We start from the raw sequence: 16,694 nt of genomic DNA, 5'->3' as shown, positions 1-16,694 counted from the left end.
TCTTTGAGTTTTGTTGACTGTATCCTTTGCTGTGCAAAAGCTTCTTATCTTGATGAAGTCCCAATAGTTCATTTTTGCTTTTGTTTCTTTTGCCTTCATGGATGTATCTTGTAAGAAGTTACTGTGGCCAAGTTCAAATAGGGTGTTGCCTGTGTTCTCTCTAGCATTTTGGTGGCATCTTGTCTCACATTTAGATCTTTCATCCATTTTGAGTTTATCTTTGTGTATGGTGAAAGAGAGTAGTCTAGATTCATTCTTCTGCATGTGGATGTCCAATTTTCCCAGCACCATCTATTGAAGAGACTGTCTTTCTTCCAGTGGATAGTCTTTCCTCCTTTATCAAATATTAGTTGACCATAAAGTTGAGGGTCCACTTCTGGATTCTCTATTCTGTTCCATTGTTCTGTGTGTCTGTTTTTGTGCCAGTACCACACTGTCTTGATGATCACAGCTTTGTAGTACAACCTGAAATCTGGCATTGTGATGCCCCCAGCTATGTTTTTTTTTTTTTAAATTCCCCTGGCTCTTCGGGGTCTTTACTGATTCCACACAAATCTTAAAATAATTTGTTCTAATTCTCTAACAGTCCATAGTATTTTGATAGGTATTGCATTAACCAGGAAATTGCCCTGGGTAACATTGACATTTTCACAATATTAATTCTTCCAATCCATGAGCATGGAATATTTTTCCATCTCTTTGTGTCTTCCTCAGTTTCTTTCAAAAAGGTTCCATAGTTTTTAGGGTATAGATCCTTTACCTCTGTGGTTAGGTTTATTCCTAGGTATCTTATGCTTTTGGGTGCCATTGTAAATGGGATTGACTCCTTAATTTCTCTTTCTTCAGTCTCATTGTTAATGTATACAAATGCCACGGAGAATGTGAACTGGTGCAGCCACTTTGAAAAGTGTGTGGAGGTTCTACAAAGAGTTAAAAATAGACCTGCCCTACGACCTAGCAATTACACTGCTGGGGATTTACCCCAAAGATACAGATGCAATGAAATGCTGGGACACCTGCACCCCGATGTTTCTAGCAGCAATGGCCACAATAGCCAAATGGTGGAAGGAGCCTCGGTGTCCATTGAATGATGAATGGATAAAGAAGATGTGGTTTATGTATACAATGGAATATTACTCAGCCATTAGAAATGACAAATACCCACATTTTTTTCGACGTGGGTGGAACTGGAGGGTATTATGTTGAGTGAAGTAAGTCAATCAGAGAAGGCAAAACATTATATGGTCTCATTCATTTGGGGAATATAAATAATAGTGAAAGGGAAAAGAGGAGAAGGGAGAAGAAATGTGTGGGAAAATCGGAAAGGGAGACAGAACATGAGAGACTCCTAACTCTGGGAAACGAACTAGGGGTGGTGGAAGGGGAGGAGGGCGGGGGATGGTGGTGAGTGGGTGGCGGGCACTGAGGTGGGCACTTGACCGGATGAGCACTGGGTGTTATTCTGTATGTTGGCAAATTGAACACCAATAAAAAATAAATGTATTATTTGAAAGAAGATAAAAAAATAAAAACTTAAAAAAAAAAAAAAAACAAGAAATGTCACTGACTTCTGGGCATTGATTTTGTATCCGGCCACACTACCAAATTCCTGTATGAGTTCTAGCAATCTTGGGGTGGAGTCTTTTGAGTTTTCTATGTAGTGTATCAAGTCATAGGGGAAGAGGGAGAGTTTGACTTCTTTGCCAATTTGAATGCCTATTATGATTTTTGTTGTCTGTTGTCATCGGCAAAGAGGGAGAGTTTGACTTCTTCCTTGCCAATTTGAATGCCTTTAATGTCTTTTTGTTGTCTGATTGCTGAGGCTAGGACTTCCAATACTATGTTGAATAGCACTGGTGAGAGTGGACATCCCTGTCTTGTTCCTGATCTTAGGGGAAAGGCTCCCAGTGCTTCCCCATTGAGAATGATATTTGCTGTGGGTTTTTTGTAGATGGCTTTTAAGATGTTGAGGAATGTTCCCTCTATCCCTACACTCTGAAGAGTCTTGATCAGGAATGGATGCTGTATTTTGTCAAATGCTTTCTCTGCATCTAATGAGAGGATCATATGGTTCTTGGTTTTTCTCTTGCTGATATGATGAATCACATTGATTGTTTTACAAGTGTTGAACCAGCCTTGCATCCTGGGGATAAATCCCACTTGGTCATGGTGAATAATCTTCTTAATGTATTGTTGGATCCTAATGGCTAGTATCTTGTTGAGAATTTTTGCATCCATGTTCATCAGGGATATTGGTCTATAATTCTCCTTTTTGGTGGGGTTTTTGTCTGGTTTTGGAATTAAGGTGATGCTGGCCTCATAGAACCAGTTTGGAAGTACTCCATCTCTTTCTATCTTTCTGAACAGCTTTAGTAGAATAGGTATGGTTTCTTCTTTAACGTTTTATAGAATTTCCCAGGGAAGCCATCTGGCCCTGGACTTTTGTGTCTTGGGACGTTTTTGATGACTGCTTCAATCTCCTCCCTAGTTATTGGCCTGTTCAGGTTTTTTATTTCTTCCTGTTCCAGTTTTGGTAGTTTGTGGCTTTCCAGGAATGCGTCCATTTCTTCTAGATTGCCTAATTTATTGGTGTATAGCTGTTCATAATATGTTTTTAAAATCGTTTTGATTTCCTTGGTGTTGGTAATGATCTCCCCTTTCTCATTCATGATTTTATTAATTTGAGTCTTCTCTCTCCTCTTTTTAATAAGGCTGGCTGATGGTTTATCTCTCTTATTAATTCTTTCAAAGAACCAACTCCTGGTTTTGTTCATCTGTTCCTCAGTTCTTCTGGTTTCGATTTCATTGAGTTCTGCTTGAATCTTTAGTAACTCTCTTCTGCTGGGTGTAGGATCTATTTGCTGTTTTTTCTCTTGCTCCTTTAGGTGTAAGTTTAGCTTTTGTATTTGAGTTCTTTCCAGTTTTCAGATGGATGCTTGTATTGAGATGTATTTTCCCCTCAGGACTGCTTTTGCTGTATCCCAAAGATTTTGAATGGTTGTATCTTCATTCTCATTAATTTCCATGAATCTTTAAAATTCCTTCATTTCCTGGTTGGCCCTTTCATCTTTTTGCAGGATGGTCCTTAACCTCCACGTGTTTGAAGTCCTTCCACACATCTTGTTGTGATTTAGTTCTAATTCCAAGGCATTATGGTCTGAGAATACGCAGGGGGCGATCCCAATCTTTTGATATTGGTTCAGACCAGATTTGTGTCCCTGTATGTGGTCTATTCTGGAGAAAGTTCCATGTGCACTTGAGAAGAATGTGTATTCAGTTGCGTTTGGACGTAAAGTTGTGTAGATATCTGTGAAATCCATCTGGTCCAGTGTTTCATTTAAAGCTCTGGTTTCTTTGGAGATGTTGTGCTTAGAAGACCTATCGAGTGTAGAAAGCTCTACATTAAAGTCACCAAGTATAAGTGTATTATATTCTAAGTATGTCTTAACTTTTGTTATTAATTGATTGATATTCTTGGCAGCTCCCACATTTGGGGCATAAATATTCATGATTGTTAAGCCTTCTTGTTGGATAGATCCTTGAAGTATGATATATTGTCCGTCTTCATCTCTCACTACAGTCTTCGGGATAAAGTTTAATTTATCTGATATAAGGATGGCTACCCCTGCTTTCTTTTGAGGGCTATTTGAATGGTATATGTTTCTCCAATCTTTTATTTTCAGGCTGTAGGTGTCCTTATGTCTAAAATGAGTCTCTTGTAGACAGCAAATAGATGGGTCCTGCTTTTTTATCCAGTCTGAAACCTTGCACCTTTTGATGGGGTCATTAAGCCCATTCACTGTTCAGAGTTACTTTTGAAAGATATGAATTTAGTGTCATCATGATACCTATTCAGTCCCTTTTTTTGTGGATTGTTCCATTGGACTTCTTCTTAAAGAGGAATTTTAAGAGTCCCCCTTAAGATTTCTTGCAGAGCTGGCTTGGTGGTCACATATTCTTTCAGTTTCTGCCTGTCTTGGAAGCTCTTTATCTCTCCTTCTATTCTAAATGAGAGCCTTGCTGGATAAAGTATTCTTGGCTGCATGTTTTTCTCCCTTTCGGGCCTGCCAGGTCTCTGTAGAGAGGTCTGCTCTTAATCTGATCTTTCTCACCATATAAGTTAGGGATTTCTTGTCTCTTGCTGCTTTAAGGATATTCTCTTTATCTTTGGAATTGCAAGCTTCACTATTAAATGTCGAGGTTTTGAGTAGTTTTTATTGATTTTAGGGGGGGAATCTCTCTATTTCCTGGATCCGAATACCTGTTTCCCTTCCCAGATTAGGAAAGTTTTCAGCTATGATTTGTTCAAATACATATTCTGGCCCTCTGGCCCTTTCTGCGCCCTCGGGAACCCCAATTAAATGTAGATTTTTCTTCCTTAGGCTGTCACTTTTTTCCCTTAATCTATCCTCAGGATGTTTTAATTGTCTCTTTTTTCCTCAGTTTCCCTCTTTGCCATCACCTTGTCTTCTATGTCACTCACTTGTTCTTCCACCTCGTTAACCCTCGTCTTAGGACCTCTAGTTTGGATTGCACCTCATTTAATTGATTTTTAATTTCTGCCTGATTAGATCTTAATTCTGCAGTCATGAATTATCTTGAGTCCTTTATGCTTTTTTCTAGAGTCACCAGTAGCTTTATAATAGTGCTTCTGAATTGGCTTTCTGACATTGAATTGTGATCCAGGTTTTGTAACTCTGGGGGAGAGAGGACTGTTTCTGATTCTTTCTTTTGAGGTGAGGTTTTCCTTCTAGTCATTTTGCTCAGTGCATAGTGGCCATGAACAAGTTGTGTTGGGGAAAGGAGAAAAGGAGAGAAGAGAAAGAAGGAAAGAAAAAAAAGGAAGAGAAAAAAGGGGGGGGGAGCAAACAAATTAAAAAATAAAACAAAAAGAAAACAAAACAAAAAAACAATGGGAGTATCCTCTGATTTTGTATACTGTAAATCCCTCGACTTACCCTGAAACTTTCCAGTATTGCTTGGTCAATAATTGTTTTTCCCCTGTCCATCTAGCTGGTCTTCTGGGGGCGGGGCCTGCTGTGCAGATTTACAGGTGTTAGCACTTGGGGGAGATGTTCATCCCCCTGCCTGGTGCAGGCGTCAGTGAGTGATGTTTATCCTGTTTATCCGGTGAGGCCACTGTGAGGCTCAGTGGGGGTTGTTTTTCCAGTGGGGGTTGTTTTTCCTGTGAGGCCCCAGGAGGAACGACAACAGTGGTGGCAGCCGCTCTGGAGCCCTGGATTCAGCTCCTGCAGTAACTATGGAGCTCTCCCTCTGCAGGGCCTGGATGCTCCGGGGGCGGGGCCGCTGATCTGCTCTGCTTGGGGCAGTAGTGTCCCTGCTGTCCTGTGCCCTCCTGGCTTCTGCCTATCCCAGAGGGAGCACCAGATCCTGGGCTGTGTCCCTGGCGCCCTGTGCTCCTGGGCCTGCGCTGTTGGATTCGCGCTCCTGGCCCCGCAGCCACCTCTGTGCGGAGCCTCTGCCTCTGTCTGAGCCGCTTCCGAGATGCTCCGGGTCCAGCCGCGCGCTGCAGCCCTTCAAGGAGCTCGGCCTCGGGGCGTGGCGGCTCTCCCGGGGCGCAGGTGTCTGTTAGTGTCCCCGGGAGCCCGAGGGCATCCCCGCCCTCCTGGGTCCTGCTCCAACTCCCTGCGAGCCCCTTTCCACCCGGGAATGTTGGTGCAGCTCCTGCTTCTCCGGGACGGGGCTCTCCTGTCCTGGGGACACTCGCCCCGGCCTCAGCCCGGCTCCTCGCGGGGCCCCTCCCCCTGGGAGGCCTTTTGTTTTTATTTCTTTTGAACTCTTCTCACTGTAGCATTCCAGCTGGTCTCTCTTTAAATCTCAGGCCGAATTCGTAGATTTTCAGGATGATTTGAAGGTTATCTAGGTAATTTGGTGGGGACAGGTGACTTCTGAGCCCTACTCTTCTGCCATCTTTCCCCATCCCCCTCCCCCTTTTTAAATCTTATGTTTGATTTATATATAATGTTCAAGAGTTTTAATTGTATTTAATGAGAGGAATAGGAAGAAATATATCTAGCCATCTTGTCTTAAAGTGGAAATTCCTATTACATTTTCTAATTTGTCATTTATATATAGAAAATCTATTTCTTTTTCTCTATTATTTCTGTACCTTAGTTCAGGCTGCTATAATGGAGGTATAGAATGGGTCTATCATAAACACAAGAAACTTATTTTTTATAGCTTGGTGGGTGTAAGTTCAAGGTCAAGGCACTAACAAATTCTGTCTGGTGATGGCCTGCTTTCTGATTCTTAGACAGTTGTCTTTTTGTTGTGTTGTTAACATGGTGGAAGGAGTGAAGAAGCCTTTTGAGGTCTCTCTTAAAAGATTATAAGCACTAATGGCATTCATGAATGTTGTGCCCTTATAACCTAATCATTTCCAAATATAATCACATTGAGGGTTAGCTTACAACACATAGATCTGGGTCGTGGAGGGCAGCCAGTAATAGCAGCATTTTTTTTTTTTTACTGAATTTTTATTTACGTAGTGTTTCTATAGATTTTCTTGAGTTTTAGTGTCAGCTGCCAGTAGCAGTTATTTATTTTGCTTCTACTTTTTTTCCAAAGAATCTTCTTAGCTTGTCTACTTTTTCATCATGAATAGGTTTTGGAGCTCTTGAGTATTCTCACCTTTCTCTACATATTATTTTATGGTAGTGTTTTTAGCTTCTAAGCCTTATGATCATTCCTCCTCTTTCTTATTAGCTTGATGAAATATATTAACTCAGAGACAAGTGGAGACTTTTTATTGAAACTCTATTTCTGTTTGAGAAGTCAGTTGCATTCACATGTTACAGTTTTTAAAGTGTGAGTGTTTGGGGCAGAGAAGTCATACTTTTTGCAGAGTCTCAAATTCTTTGAGTGCTGAAGCCAAAAGAGAATGTGTCAAATAGATCCCAGAGGTATAGCATGAGGAAGGGGCTGCCTGAGGCCCCCCATGAATGTCCCACCCTTCCATGGATTACTAATTCCACATGCTGAGCCTTTGTTCTTCCACATTCCAGAGCTCCCTTCCACCTTAAGCCCCTTGCATGTTCTCTTTCCTCTGCCCAGAGTCCTCTCCTCCAGATTCATATGTCAGCTTATATGTCATCTTCTCTAGGGGGCTTCTAGTCTCTAGTATTCATCATACTAATATACACTTTGTTCTCTACTACCTTACCCTGGTTTATTTTCCCCTTAGAACTGGTCAATTTCAAATGATGTTTCTTGTTTGTTTCTGCTACTCACTTTTGGGGGTTTTTTCTTCCCTAAGATGTCAGTTCCATGAGGGAAGGGACAGGATTGTATCCCCATCTGCTAGAACATGCTTGCCATGTAGTAGGTGCTCAGTAAACACTCATGTAGTAGATAAATGAATGTGGATGCCTCCCGGGAGACGGTCACATGCCAAGGTGGCCTCTGCTGTCCAAAAGGTCATACAACATCCTTGGTTTTGTCTTTTCCAGAAATTAATTCCATATCAGCCCGAGTCCTGCTCTTTCTGGTGGTTCCAGGCCATCTGATTTTCTTCTACATCATCTACTTGGTGGAAGGCCATTTGGTCCCAAACAGTAAGATCTTTGTGGTGTTCTATCTGCTAGCAAGCCTAATCCAGGTAAGGATAACTATAGCAATATCAGAACAGCATTCGGTGGTTAGTTAGATTTATCTCCTTGTCCTGGGAAAGATGCTGAAGGGGTACGGGTGGTGGGTTCCTGGACATGGCAGGGTACAGCCCCCATCTTCTAAGAAGTCAACTTATGCAAGCCCAAGGGCATGATCCAGACACAGAGGCCACTCCACATTCTGCATTGCACACTTCACACTGCACATTACATACAACACATGCTATACTGCACACTTCATAAGGTACACTCCCGACAAGGAACACTCAGTACTACATATAGCATGCTGGACACACCTTACCAGAGGATCAGAGGATGATCCTGAAGTTGCAGCCAGTTGTCATGAAGCAAGTTGTTTGAGGAGATCTAGCTGATGAAATGGGCCATGCACATCACCCATCACAGATAGGGTGGGCAGAGACCCTGCTGGGGTGTTGCTAAAAGGTATATGTGGACTTTAGTCAGGGTTGGATGGTTATAAGGACATGATGAAAGAGGTCAAGCTGATGCCTGCCTCTGGGTAGTACTCTGCAGGCTGTCTGCCCAGACTAGATGGCCAGTGTCTCTCCTGGGACCAAGGTGTCCGCAGAGATAACTGGGCACTGATGGGCAATTCTAGGAGGGCAATGCTAGAACCAGGGACTGACATTTTCAAATCTCCTTGAGTTAGGACACTTGCAGTGGCTGCATGTCCCTGACTCTGAAGGATAGGCTGGGGTACAGTGAGAAACTGTCTTGAGCAGGGAAGGGGCTGGAGTCAGCCTGGGTCAGGGGACCAAGGAGCCCTGAAATGAAATGCTAGGACTGTGCAGACTAGCCAGTAGCACTTTCAGGAATGGCTTACTGTCCAAAGCTGTTCATCCAAGGGCTTCCAGAAAACCCAAATTAAAGTCCCAGTAAGGTCTGTGTCTTGAGTTTCCAAGGACAGTGAGAGGAGCTGGTGTGGCAGAGATGGTCTAACACCTAAGGATGACACGAGCAGGGCCTGACCACAGAGAGGGAGGCTAGGCAAGTATGGATGAAGGTGGCCTTTCTGCCTCTGCATGAGCTCAGAGCTGGGCATTGACCCCAAGAAAAGTGGGAGGAAGGAAACTCCCTGGAGTTGACATGGTCACCTTGGTTTCTGCCTTTGAAATCTGCTAGTGTTTCTTAGTGACACTTGGCTTTCTGACTTAGTTGTCATTTTTTGTGTGTGTCTTGCTTGCCAGGTGACGATTCTGCTGTACCTGGCAGAAGTGATGGTTCGGCTGACATGGCACCAGGCCCTGGATCCAGACAACCACTGTATCCCCTATCTCACAGGGCTGGGGGACCTCCTAGGAACTGGGCTCCTGACTCTGTGCTTTCTTATCAACTGGTTATTGAGGAGTGAAGCAGAGCTGGATGGCATCTCAGAAGCGGCATCTGGACCTCCCTAATGAACTCAGGCAGCCCCAGTTGCTCAGTAGAATTTTCCTTCACACCAGAAGGGTACAGAATACAGTTTCTCCCTGGCTGGGTCCTCAGGAAGGATGGTTGACATCCTGCCTCTGCAATGGCCCTTTGTCAGTCTGCTAATGACACTGACGCACATCTTGACTCTGGAGTTGGAACCTGAGCCTGTGAGGGTGAGGGAGGTCTGAAATCAGAAGCTTTGTTTGTGTGTCGATGTGACTGCATGTTCCTGGACATAAGTGTGTACCCCTGTGCTTGGTGAGTGCACATAAGTGCACATGTATGTGTGGAGAGCAGGGGACTCTGGCCTGAAGATGCTGAAGGAAGAGACCTGTCCAGTGCACTCAAGGGATATGCTGGCCCTGTTCTGTGTCCATGCAGCTTGGATTGGGGAGGAGCAGGAAGGAGACACCTTCTATGCTCAAGCCTCAGGACTGACCTATGGCTTAAGCACAGCCTTCACTGGGTCCAAGCTTTGTGGGCCATTCTGCTGGTGTGTCTGCAAATGTGCAACCCTTTCCAGGACAGCCTTCCTTGCACACCCTCCTTCTGCTCCTAGTACTTAATCCTATCAATGTGTTTTCTCTTTTTCTTTTTATGTTTAAGCAAAACTTCTGTTTAGATTTTAACAATCAGGGAAGTATAAAATAAAACATAGATTATATTATACTTGGCCTTTGTCTCTTTTATTTTTTTTGTATATTTTTTACTGGAGTTTGACTTGCCAACATATAACCCCCAGTGCTCATCCCGTCAAGTGCCTCCCTCCGTGCCTGTCACCAGTCACCCCATCCCCCCGCCGACCTCCCTTTCCACTACCCCTTGTTCATTTCTTAGAGTTAATAGTCTGAAATGATTACTACAACTAAGGTAATACAAAAAATAAATTTAAAAGAAAACTGAGAGAGAGTGATATCAGCAGAATGGGAGACTAGGAAGCTCCAGCCCAACTTCCCCCAATGAAAACACCAAGTAAACAACACACTGACCAGTTACATATCTGTAAAACCAAGTGAACACTCAACCAAGAAAAACCTCTGCTCAAAAATGGGGATCCCATCATGTTCCCACCTTGATACCAGGGCCTACCATGTGCCAGAGGAATGCAAATCTGGGAGAGGGGAGCAGTCGTGCTTGTGGGAGCACTGGAGTGCCCTGTGTCTTCACTCATTTAACAGATGCCTGGTAGGGGGAGCACAGGACCACCCCCAAATGCCTCTTCACAACTAGTGATTAACAGAGCAAGCTCTCTGCTGACTTGGAGCCTGTTACAAAGGCAGGGCTGTGTCCTGCAGAGGGAGATGAAGAACAGCATCAAGGGTGCCCTTCAGAAAGCAAAGAATGCACAACACCTTGTCCAGGCCTGCCCATGATGGCCTTCAGGCACCCAGAGCCCTGCGTCCAAGGGAAGCAGCTGCTGGCGGACATAGCCCTTCATGCTCTGCTGCATGATGGGAGTAGCTACTGGGTCCCTGGGGGATGTGCTCAGGGCATCCTCCAGTGGCCTGCATAGATGTCGGCCATCCTCTTATTTTTTGAACCTAGGCAAGAGCAGCTACCTAGGCATTTTGGCTGATCAAGCTGCAGACCCACCAAGAAAGTTGAGGGAGTGATGAGCAACACGTGTACTTCTTTCCCTTACCCTTTTCGTGGCAGGCACTGCGCATTTACACGGCTTTGTGTTCCTGCTGAGAAACTGCATCCTCTGCTCTTTCTCCTGGGTCCTGTAATGGAGAAGGTTTGACAGCTGAAAGGAAGGGAAGATTTCAAGTATGACCAGAGTCACCTAGGGTAGAACTAGACCATGTGCAGGGTAGGGTAGAACTAGACTGTGTGCAGGGAGTCTAGGGCAGAGCCAGATTGGCTGGCTTTTGACTTAAGGCCTGGCTCCCTGCTGGGCCATTCAGGACAGATCACTCACCATGAATCAGTGGTGCAGGCCCAGGGTCAGGTGCTGGGCAGTGCTAAGGAAGGGGGTGAGAGTGGCTGCAGAGATTTCCTAGACCCTGATGAGGCAAGGCTTCCAGTGCCTGGATGATACCAGGATCTACAGGGCCAGAGTCCTAGAAAGAGAAAATGGATGAGTGGTGTAAAGAGGAACCTGTGGAGAGCAAAGAGAGGAAGTGAAAAAGGATGAAGGAGCAAATACATTACAGGCACCATATTTTTTCATTCCTTGGAACCCCCTGAATCCACAGACTCGTTTCCAATCGACAACGCAGAAATGATTTCAGGGTGGGTGGGGGAAAGTAAAGTACAGAACTATTGGCGGTGATATCCTAGACCTCACTTCTCCAGGGTTGAGGTATCCTGAATTCCAGATGATCTGTCCCTTCCTTAGGTCCTCCCCAGCCTGGGTCTCTTCCCCTGTGTATTGTGGAGGTTGATCTCTGACTTCGTACCTACAGTTCTATTCCAATATCCATAACAGTAGGGCCACATGAACACATGCTACGCACCAGAGTTTGCCCAAGACGTTGGAAAGAGAGGATGGGGATGTACGTTCTGGAGAAGCTTGAGGAAATGTCAGAGTGTGGTGATACCAGGGGCCTGATAGGAGGCAGGGCCACGGTTGTGTGGCTGTGCTACTGGATTGGAGGGGAGCAGAGACCCCTGGATTGCTCCCCAGAGTCTCTGTCCTGGACCTGATCAATGTCAGGTGGCAGGTGAGCAGGTCCATGAGAATAAGTCTGTGGTGGAGCCCCAACAACCAGCCCCTTGACACAGCCCTCTAGAAATCCTACCATCCGAACTGGAGGGTATTATGCTGAGTGAAATGAGTCAATCAGAGAAGGACAAACAGTGTATGTTCTCATTCATTTGGGGAATATAAATAATAGTGAAAGGGAATAGAAGGGAAGGGAGAAGAAATGTGTGGGAAATATCAGAAAGGGAGACAGAACATAAAGACTCCTAACTCTGGGAAACGAACTAGGGGTGGTGGAAGGGGAGGAGGGCAGGGGGTGGGCGTGAATGGGTGACGGGCACTAAGGGGGGCACTTGACGGGATGAGCACTGGGTGTTATTCTGTATGTTGGCAAATTGAACACCAATAAAAAATAAATTTATTATTAAAAAAAGACTAAAAGAAAGACTAACAAAACAAACAAACAAACAAAAAGAAATCCTACCATCCACTGAGAACTTCCAGAGCATGTGTGCAGAGGTCGCACTAAGAAGGAAATACATTTCTACATCACACTCAGGTGAGGTGTGGAGGGTGGCAAGGCCCAAACTAGAATGGAGCACGTGCAGAGCCTCACAGCAAATAGTCTTTAATGAATCCAGCTGCACGAGAGGTCTTGGAGGAGGAGGCAAAGTGAGGACAGAGACATGAACATGATGTGACATGTCCTGTCAGTTACAGACTTTACTTCCCACCCACCACCTGGCACAGCCTACAGGTCTCCAGGCTCAGGTATCTGGGAGCGAGTTCTTGTGTCGCCACAGATTATGTGCCCTGGAGGTCAATGACAAGAAAGATCCTAACTCTTACATGCATGATTCCCAAGTGATGTCAACCAGACAGAACCGAGATTGGACATTTGATTTTGGCAAAGAGGGGAAAGTGTAGGGAAAGGTACTTTTTAGAAAGTGAGAACAGATGTTCACAAACCCCGCACACTGAAGGCTTGTTTTCTACTATTTTGTCACGAAATTATAAAGTGGACAAATGTGATTCCTACACATACCTCATTTTCTTATCTGATTTCCTATGCAACTTGCTCAGTCTCCAAATGTGCAGCTCTAACCCAACTTTCCCCAGGAAAAATCTCCCATTGGGTTTACTCAGCATTGTTTCCTACCTGGAGATTTTCCCATCTCATTCCTTCAGTCCTCAAGGTTCTCCACACCCAAATCTAGGGAAACATGGCATTAGCAATCTTGTTGTTAGGGAGGGGCCCAACCACTCCTCCTACTGTCATTGAGGGTGTGTTCAGTCATCAACTGTCTCCTGGATCTTTCTAGTGGATTCTCAGACCCTTACTGACTCGAAGCTAGAGAGCATTATTGTAAGTGTAATAAGCCAATCACAGAAACACAAATACCATGTGTTTGTGTGACCACAAGGTATGTAAATAGTCCAAGTCATGGAAGTAGAGAGTAGAGGATATGCCAGGACACCTGCACCCCAATGTTCATAGCAGCAATGTCCACAATAGCCAAACAGTGGAAGGAACCTCGGTGTCCATCGGCAATGAATGGATACAGACGATGTGGTCTATGTATACAGTGGAATATTACTCAGCCATCAGAAGTGATGAATCCCCACCATTTGCTTTGACGTGGATGGAACTGGAGGGTATTATGCTGAGTGAAGTAAGTCAGAGGGAGAAGGACAAACATTATATGGTCGCATTCATTTGGGGAATATAAAAATACTGAAAATGAATAAAGGGGAAGGGAGAGCAAATGAGGGGGAAATATCAGTGAGGGAGACAGAACACGAGAGACTCCTAACTCTGGGAAATGAACAAGGGGTAGTGGAAGGGGAGGTTGGTGGGGGGATGGGGTGTCTGAGTGTCACACACTGTGGGGGGTACCTGACGGGATGAGTACTGGGGGTTATACTATATGTTGGCAAATCAAACTCCAAAAGAAAAAAATGTCATTTTTATGAAATTTCCCCAGTGCCTGAGAGAGAAGAGAACTCTTCAAGTGCCAGCAATAATTAGAAAGAAGGACAAAAAGCACGGAAGTTCTGGACACTGGGCAATTTGGAGAGGTCATTTGATGAATGCAGAACTTCAGATGGACAGCGTTTTTCTTTCCATACTTAAAATCTGTCCCTCCAACTCTGGGTTGGCTTCTCTGTCTGGCTGAAGAGAAACCAATGAAATTTTGATGACTCTCGTTTTGCTCCAGGGAAGTTTCTGTCAACATTTTCTTCTTATCTTCATGTTTCACAAAGTTATATCACATGCAAAGTGTTGGTCCCATGATAGATATCCTGCTTGGACTTTTCTGAGACGTATGGGTTTGTAGTTCAGGTACATGAAAGACAAGTTTTCTGTCATTAGTACTTCAAGTATTTATTTCTTTTAATTCTATGTCCCGTGTTTTCTTCTCCTTGTAGTATTTCCCTACACAGATGTTATATCCTTTCTCATTCTCCACAGTTCCTGACTGTTCTCATTGGTCTGTTTTGGGTTATATTTAAGTTTGTGAAAGTCCTGGGGCGCTACCTGCAAGCTCACTGAATGCTCCATGCTCAGGAGCTCACTAAATTCCTGTGTGGTTAGCATGATTTTAATGTCTACAGTTGCCATTTGATCCTTCCCCAGAAAGTCCACCTCTCTGCTTACAGTGGCCATCACTTCTTTTTTATTTTTTTCTTTTTCTCTTGTTTCAGATTTTAGTCCTACGTACTGTCTTTGAGGTTTTGTGATATACATATAAACTGAAGTGGATTCAGTGGATTCCTACAACTCTCCATAGTAAAGTCACTTTTCTCCCATCCTTCTGATTTGGAAGGTCTAAGAAGAAAGACTGCCTTGAACCCCCTTGGTAGAGACGATACCCGGTCCTCCTCACTACCCATACAGTAGTCAAACTTCAGGAACTTGACTTTTAGGTCCACATGTCCCAGTTAAAAGAGACTTTAGACTCTTGGAATTGCACTTCAGCTAGAAATCTAAACTTAAAATTGACGAGGGAGGTGACTCCTGGAAATAGATGGCATCTCAAGGGGACAGGTCTCTCAAGTTCACAGATCAAGATCTTTTTTTCTTAAAGATTTTTTTACTTCTATATTTATGAGAGAAAGAGGGAGAGAGAGAGAGAGAGAGAGAGAGAGAGAGACGCAGAGACACAGGCAGAGGGAGAAGTAGGCTCCATGCCAGGAGCCCGACGTGGGACTGGATCCCGGGACTCCGGGACCAGGCCCTGGCCCAAAGGCAGGCGCCACACCTCTGCGCCACCCAGGGATCCCCAGATGAAGATCTTAAAAGAATGCTTGATTTCCTGGCGGCGGGCTCCGACCGGGAGCGCTCAGGGCGGCGGGCAGGTGGGGCGCCTCCCGAGCCGCCGCCAAGCCTCCATCAGGGACCACCGGGCCAGGCCGCCGCCGCCTCTGCAGGGAGCGCCGGAGCCCGCCGAGGAGAGACAAACTAACATACCCGCGTGTGCCCTGGGCCTGTGAGCTCCCGGGCCGCCTGGCCACTAGGAAAGACCACAAGGAGGAGGCCGCGGGCGCCGGCCTCTGACAGCAAGCTCCTCCGCCTGGGCCTGGGCCTGGGCCTGGGCCTGGGCCTCCCCGCCCCCGGGCCACGAAGGACACCCCCCGCCGGGAGTCCGCTGCCGTGTCAGATCTGCTTCAGTGACTCCAGCCCCAGTCGAAGGCCCAAGCTGCTGCACTGCAAACACACCTGCTGCTCCGTGGGCCTCCAGCAGAGGAGGACGAGCTGGGGCATCACCAAGCTGCCCCCGGGCTTCTCCGTGTCACAGCTCCCCAACGACCCCGAGGTCCTGGCGGTCATCACCATTCGGCACGCGACCCAGCACACCCCGGGCTTCATCAGACTTCCCAGCGAAGGGGTGCTACATGCTGCCCTTGCCCATCTCCAAGGAGCGAGCGCTGCTGCCCAGAGACGTGGGCTGCCGCCTGCTGCCCCGGGGCCAGCAGAAGCCCGTCACGGAGGGTGGTGACGATCCCTGGGGAACAGCAGCCCCAGCAAGGGCGTCGGGGGGACCGCCCCAGGAGGCGGCGGCGGCGGGGTGCAAAGCTCCACCTGGTCTCGGGTGTGCACTGTGATCCTGTGGCCTGCGTCCTGGTCTTCCTCCTGGGCGTCGCGCTGCACAACCCGTCTTGCATTGCTAAGCGCTTCACTGTGGTATCCTGTGGCTGAGCGGGCCTGCGGCAAAGTCTCTCGTGGGTGCCAACTAGGACTTGAGCAGCTGTTGGTAATGGGATCCCAGCGAGAAGGTGGGGGGGCGACGCTGAGCATTTGGTGCCAGCGCTGGCCTCAGGGCTGCCCCTTGATTAAGGGAAGACAATCCCGGAGGGCAGAGGAGAGGTCTCCACAGGGTGCCAGGCAAATCATTCTGAGTGTTGGTGGCAACAGCTTCGAAGATGATTGCATGCATCCTCATAAGCATTTAGGAAATGCACCGTAATTTCTGATTGTTCAAAATCATGTTACGAGAGAAACGTTTTCTACTTAAACGTCAAACCGTGCAAATGCATACGATGTGATTTTCTCTAAAGGTGGTAGCTTAAAACAAAGATGCTTTGTATACAAGTAGAATTAGTCCTGAGAATCCAGGTAAAAATTCAGCAGGGACATGCAGTGCTGGTTTCTTTCCCCTTTTTAATGGAAATCCAGTCTCCTTTAGTTGCTAAGGCTTTTTATACCTTTTGAATGGCACCCAAATTAAAGTAAGTGAAGTGGAGGGTCATTTTTTGGAAGAAAACATTTGCACAAGTGTTCCTGGTGTGTTGTGTTTTGTTAGGTACCTTCATTTTTCTTCCCTTGTAATTAGAGCTTCCTACCCTTTTATGAAACTGAAAGCCCAAAGAGGGAGCAGTAAACTGAGTAATAACAAGAAATACCTAATCCCACAGGAACCCTATAGGCCAATTGTTCTCAAGCCATCTCATGAGATAAGAATTTTAAATGTAAATATTGTGTA

General features: G+C 45.7%; 1 protein-coding gene and 1 pseudogene across 10 annotated transcripts in view; both read left to right on the top strand.

The window, feature by feature from the left end:
* The window catches only part of SLC41A3 (solute carrier family 41 member 3), a 90,815-nt gene extending 81,084 nt beyond the window's left edge, over positions 1-9,731 (top strand). For all 10 annotated transcript variants that reach the window (XM_025447579.3, XM_035703097.2, XM_035703096.2 and 7 more), the window contains 2 exons: positions 7,470-7,618; positions 8,837-9,731. In XM_025447579.3, the coding sequence (XP_025303364.1) occupies positions 7,470-7,618; positions 8,837-9,046 (359 nt within the window). In that variant the 3' untranslated portion in view covers positions 9,047-9,731. The remainder of the gene's footprint in view (positions 1-7,469; positions 7,619-8,836) is intronic.
* On the top strand, positions 9,341-15,910 carry LOC112662952 (E3 ubiquitin-protein ligase RNF152-like; annotated as a pseudogene).
* The last annotated feature ends 784 nt before the right edge of the window (positions 15,911-16,694 follow it).

Source organism: Canis lupus, chromosome 20 (genome assembly GCF_003254725.2).
Source record: "Canis lupus dingo isolate Sandy chromosome 20, ASM325472v2, whole genome shotgun sequence".
In the NCBI taxonomy this organism is placed as follows: domain Eukaryota; kingdom Metazoa; phylum Chordata; class Mammalia; order Carnivora; family Canidae; genus Canis; species Canis lupus.
Note: the sequence above shows the minus strand (reverse complement) of the source record. Positions and strands in the feature narration are given on the sequence as shown.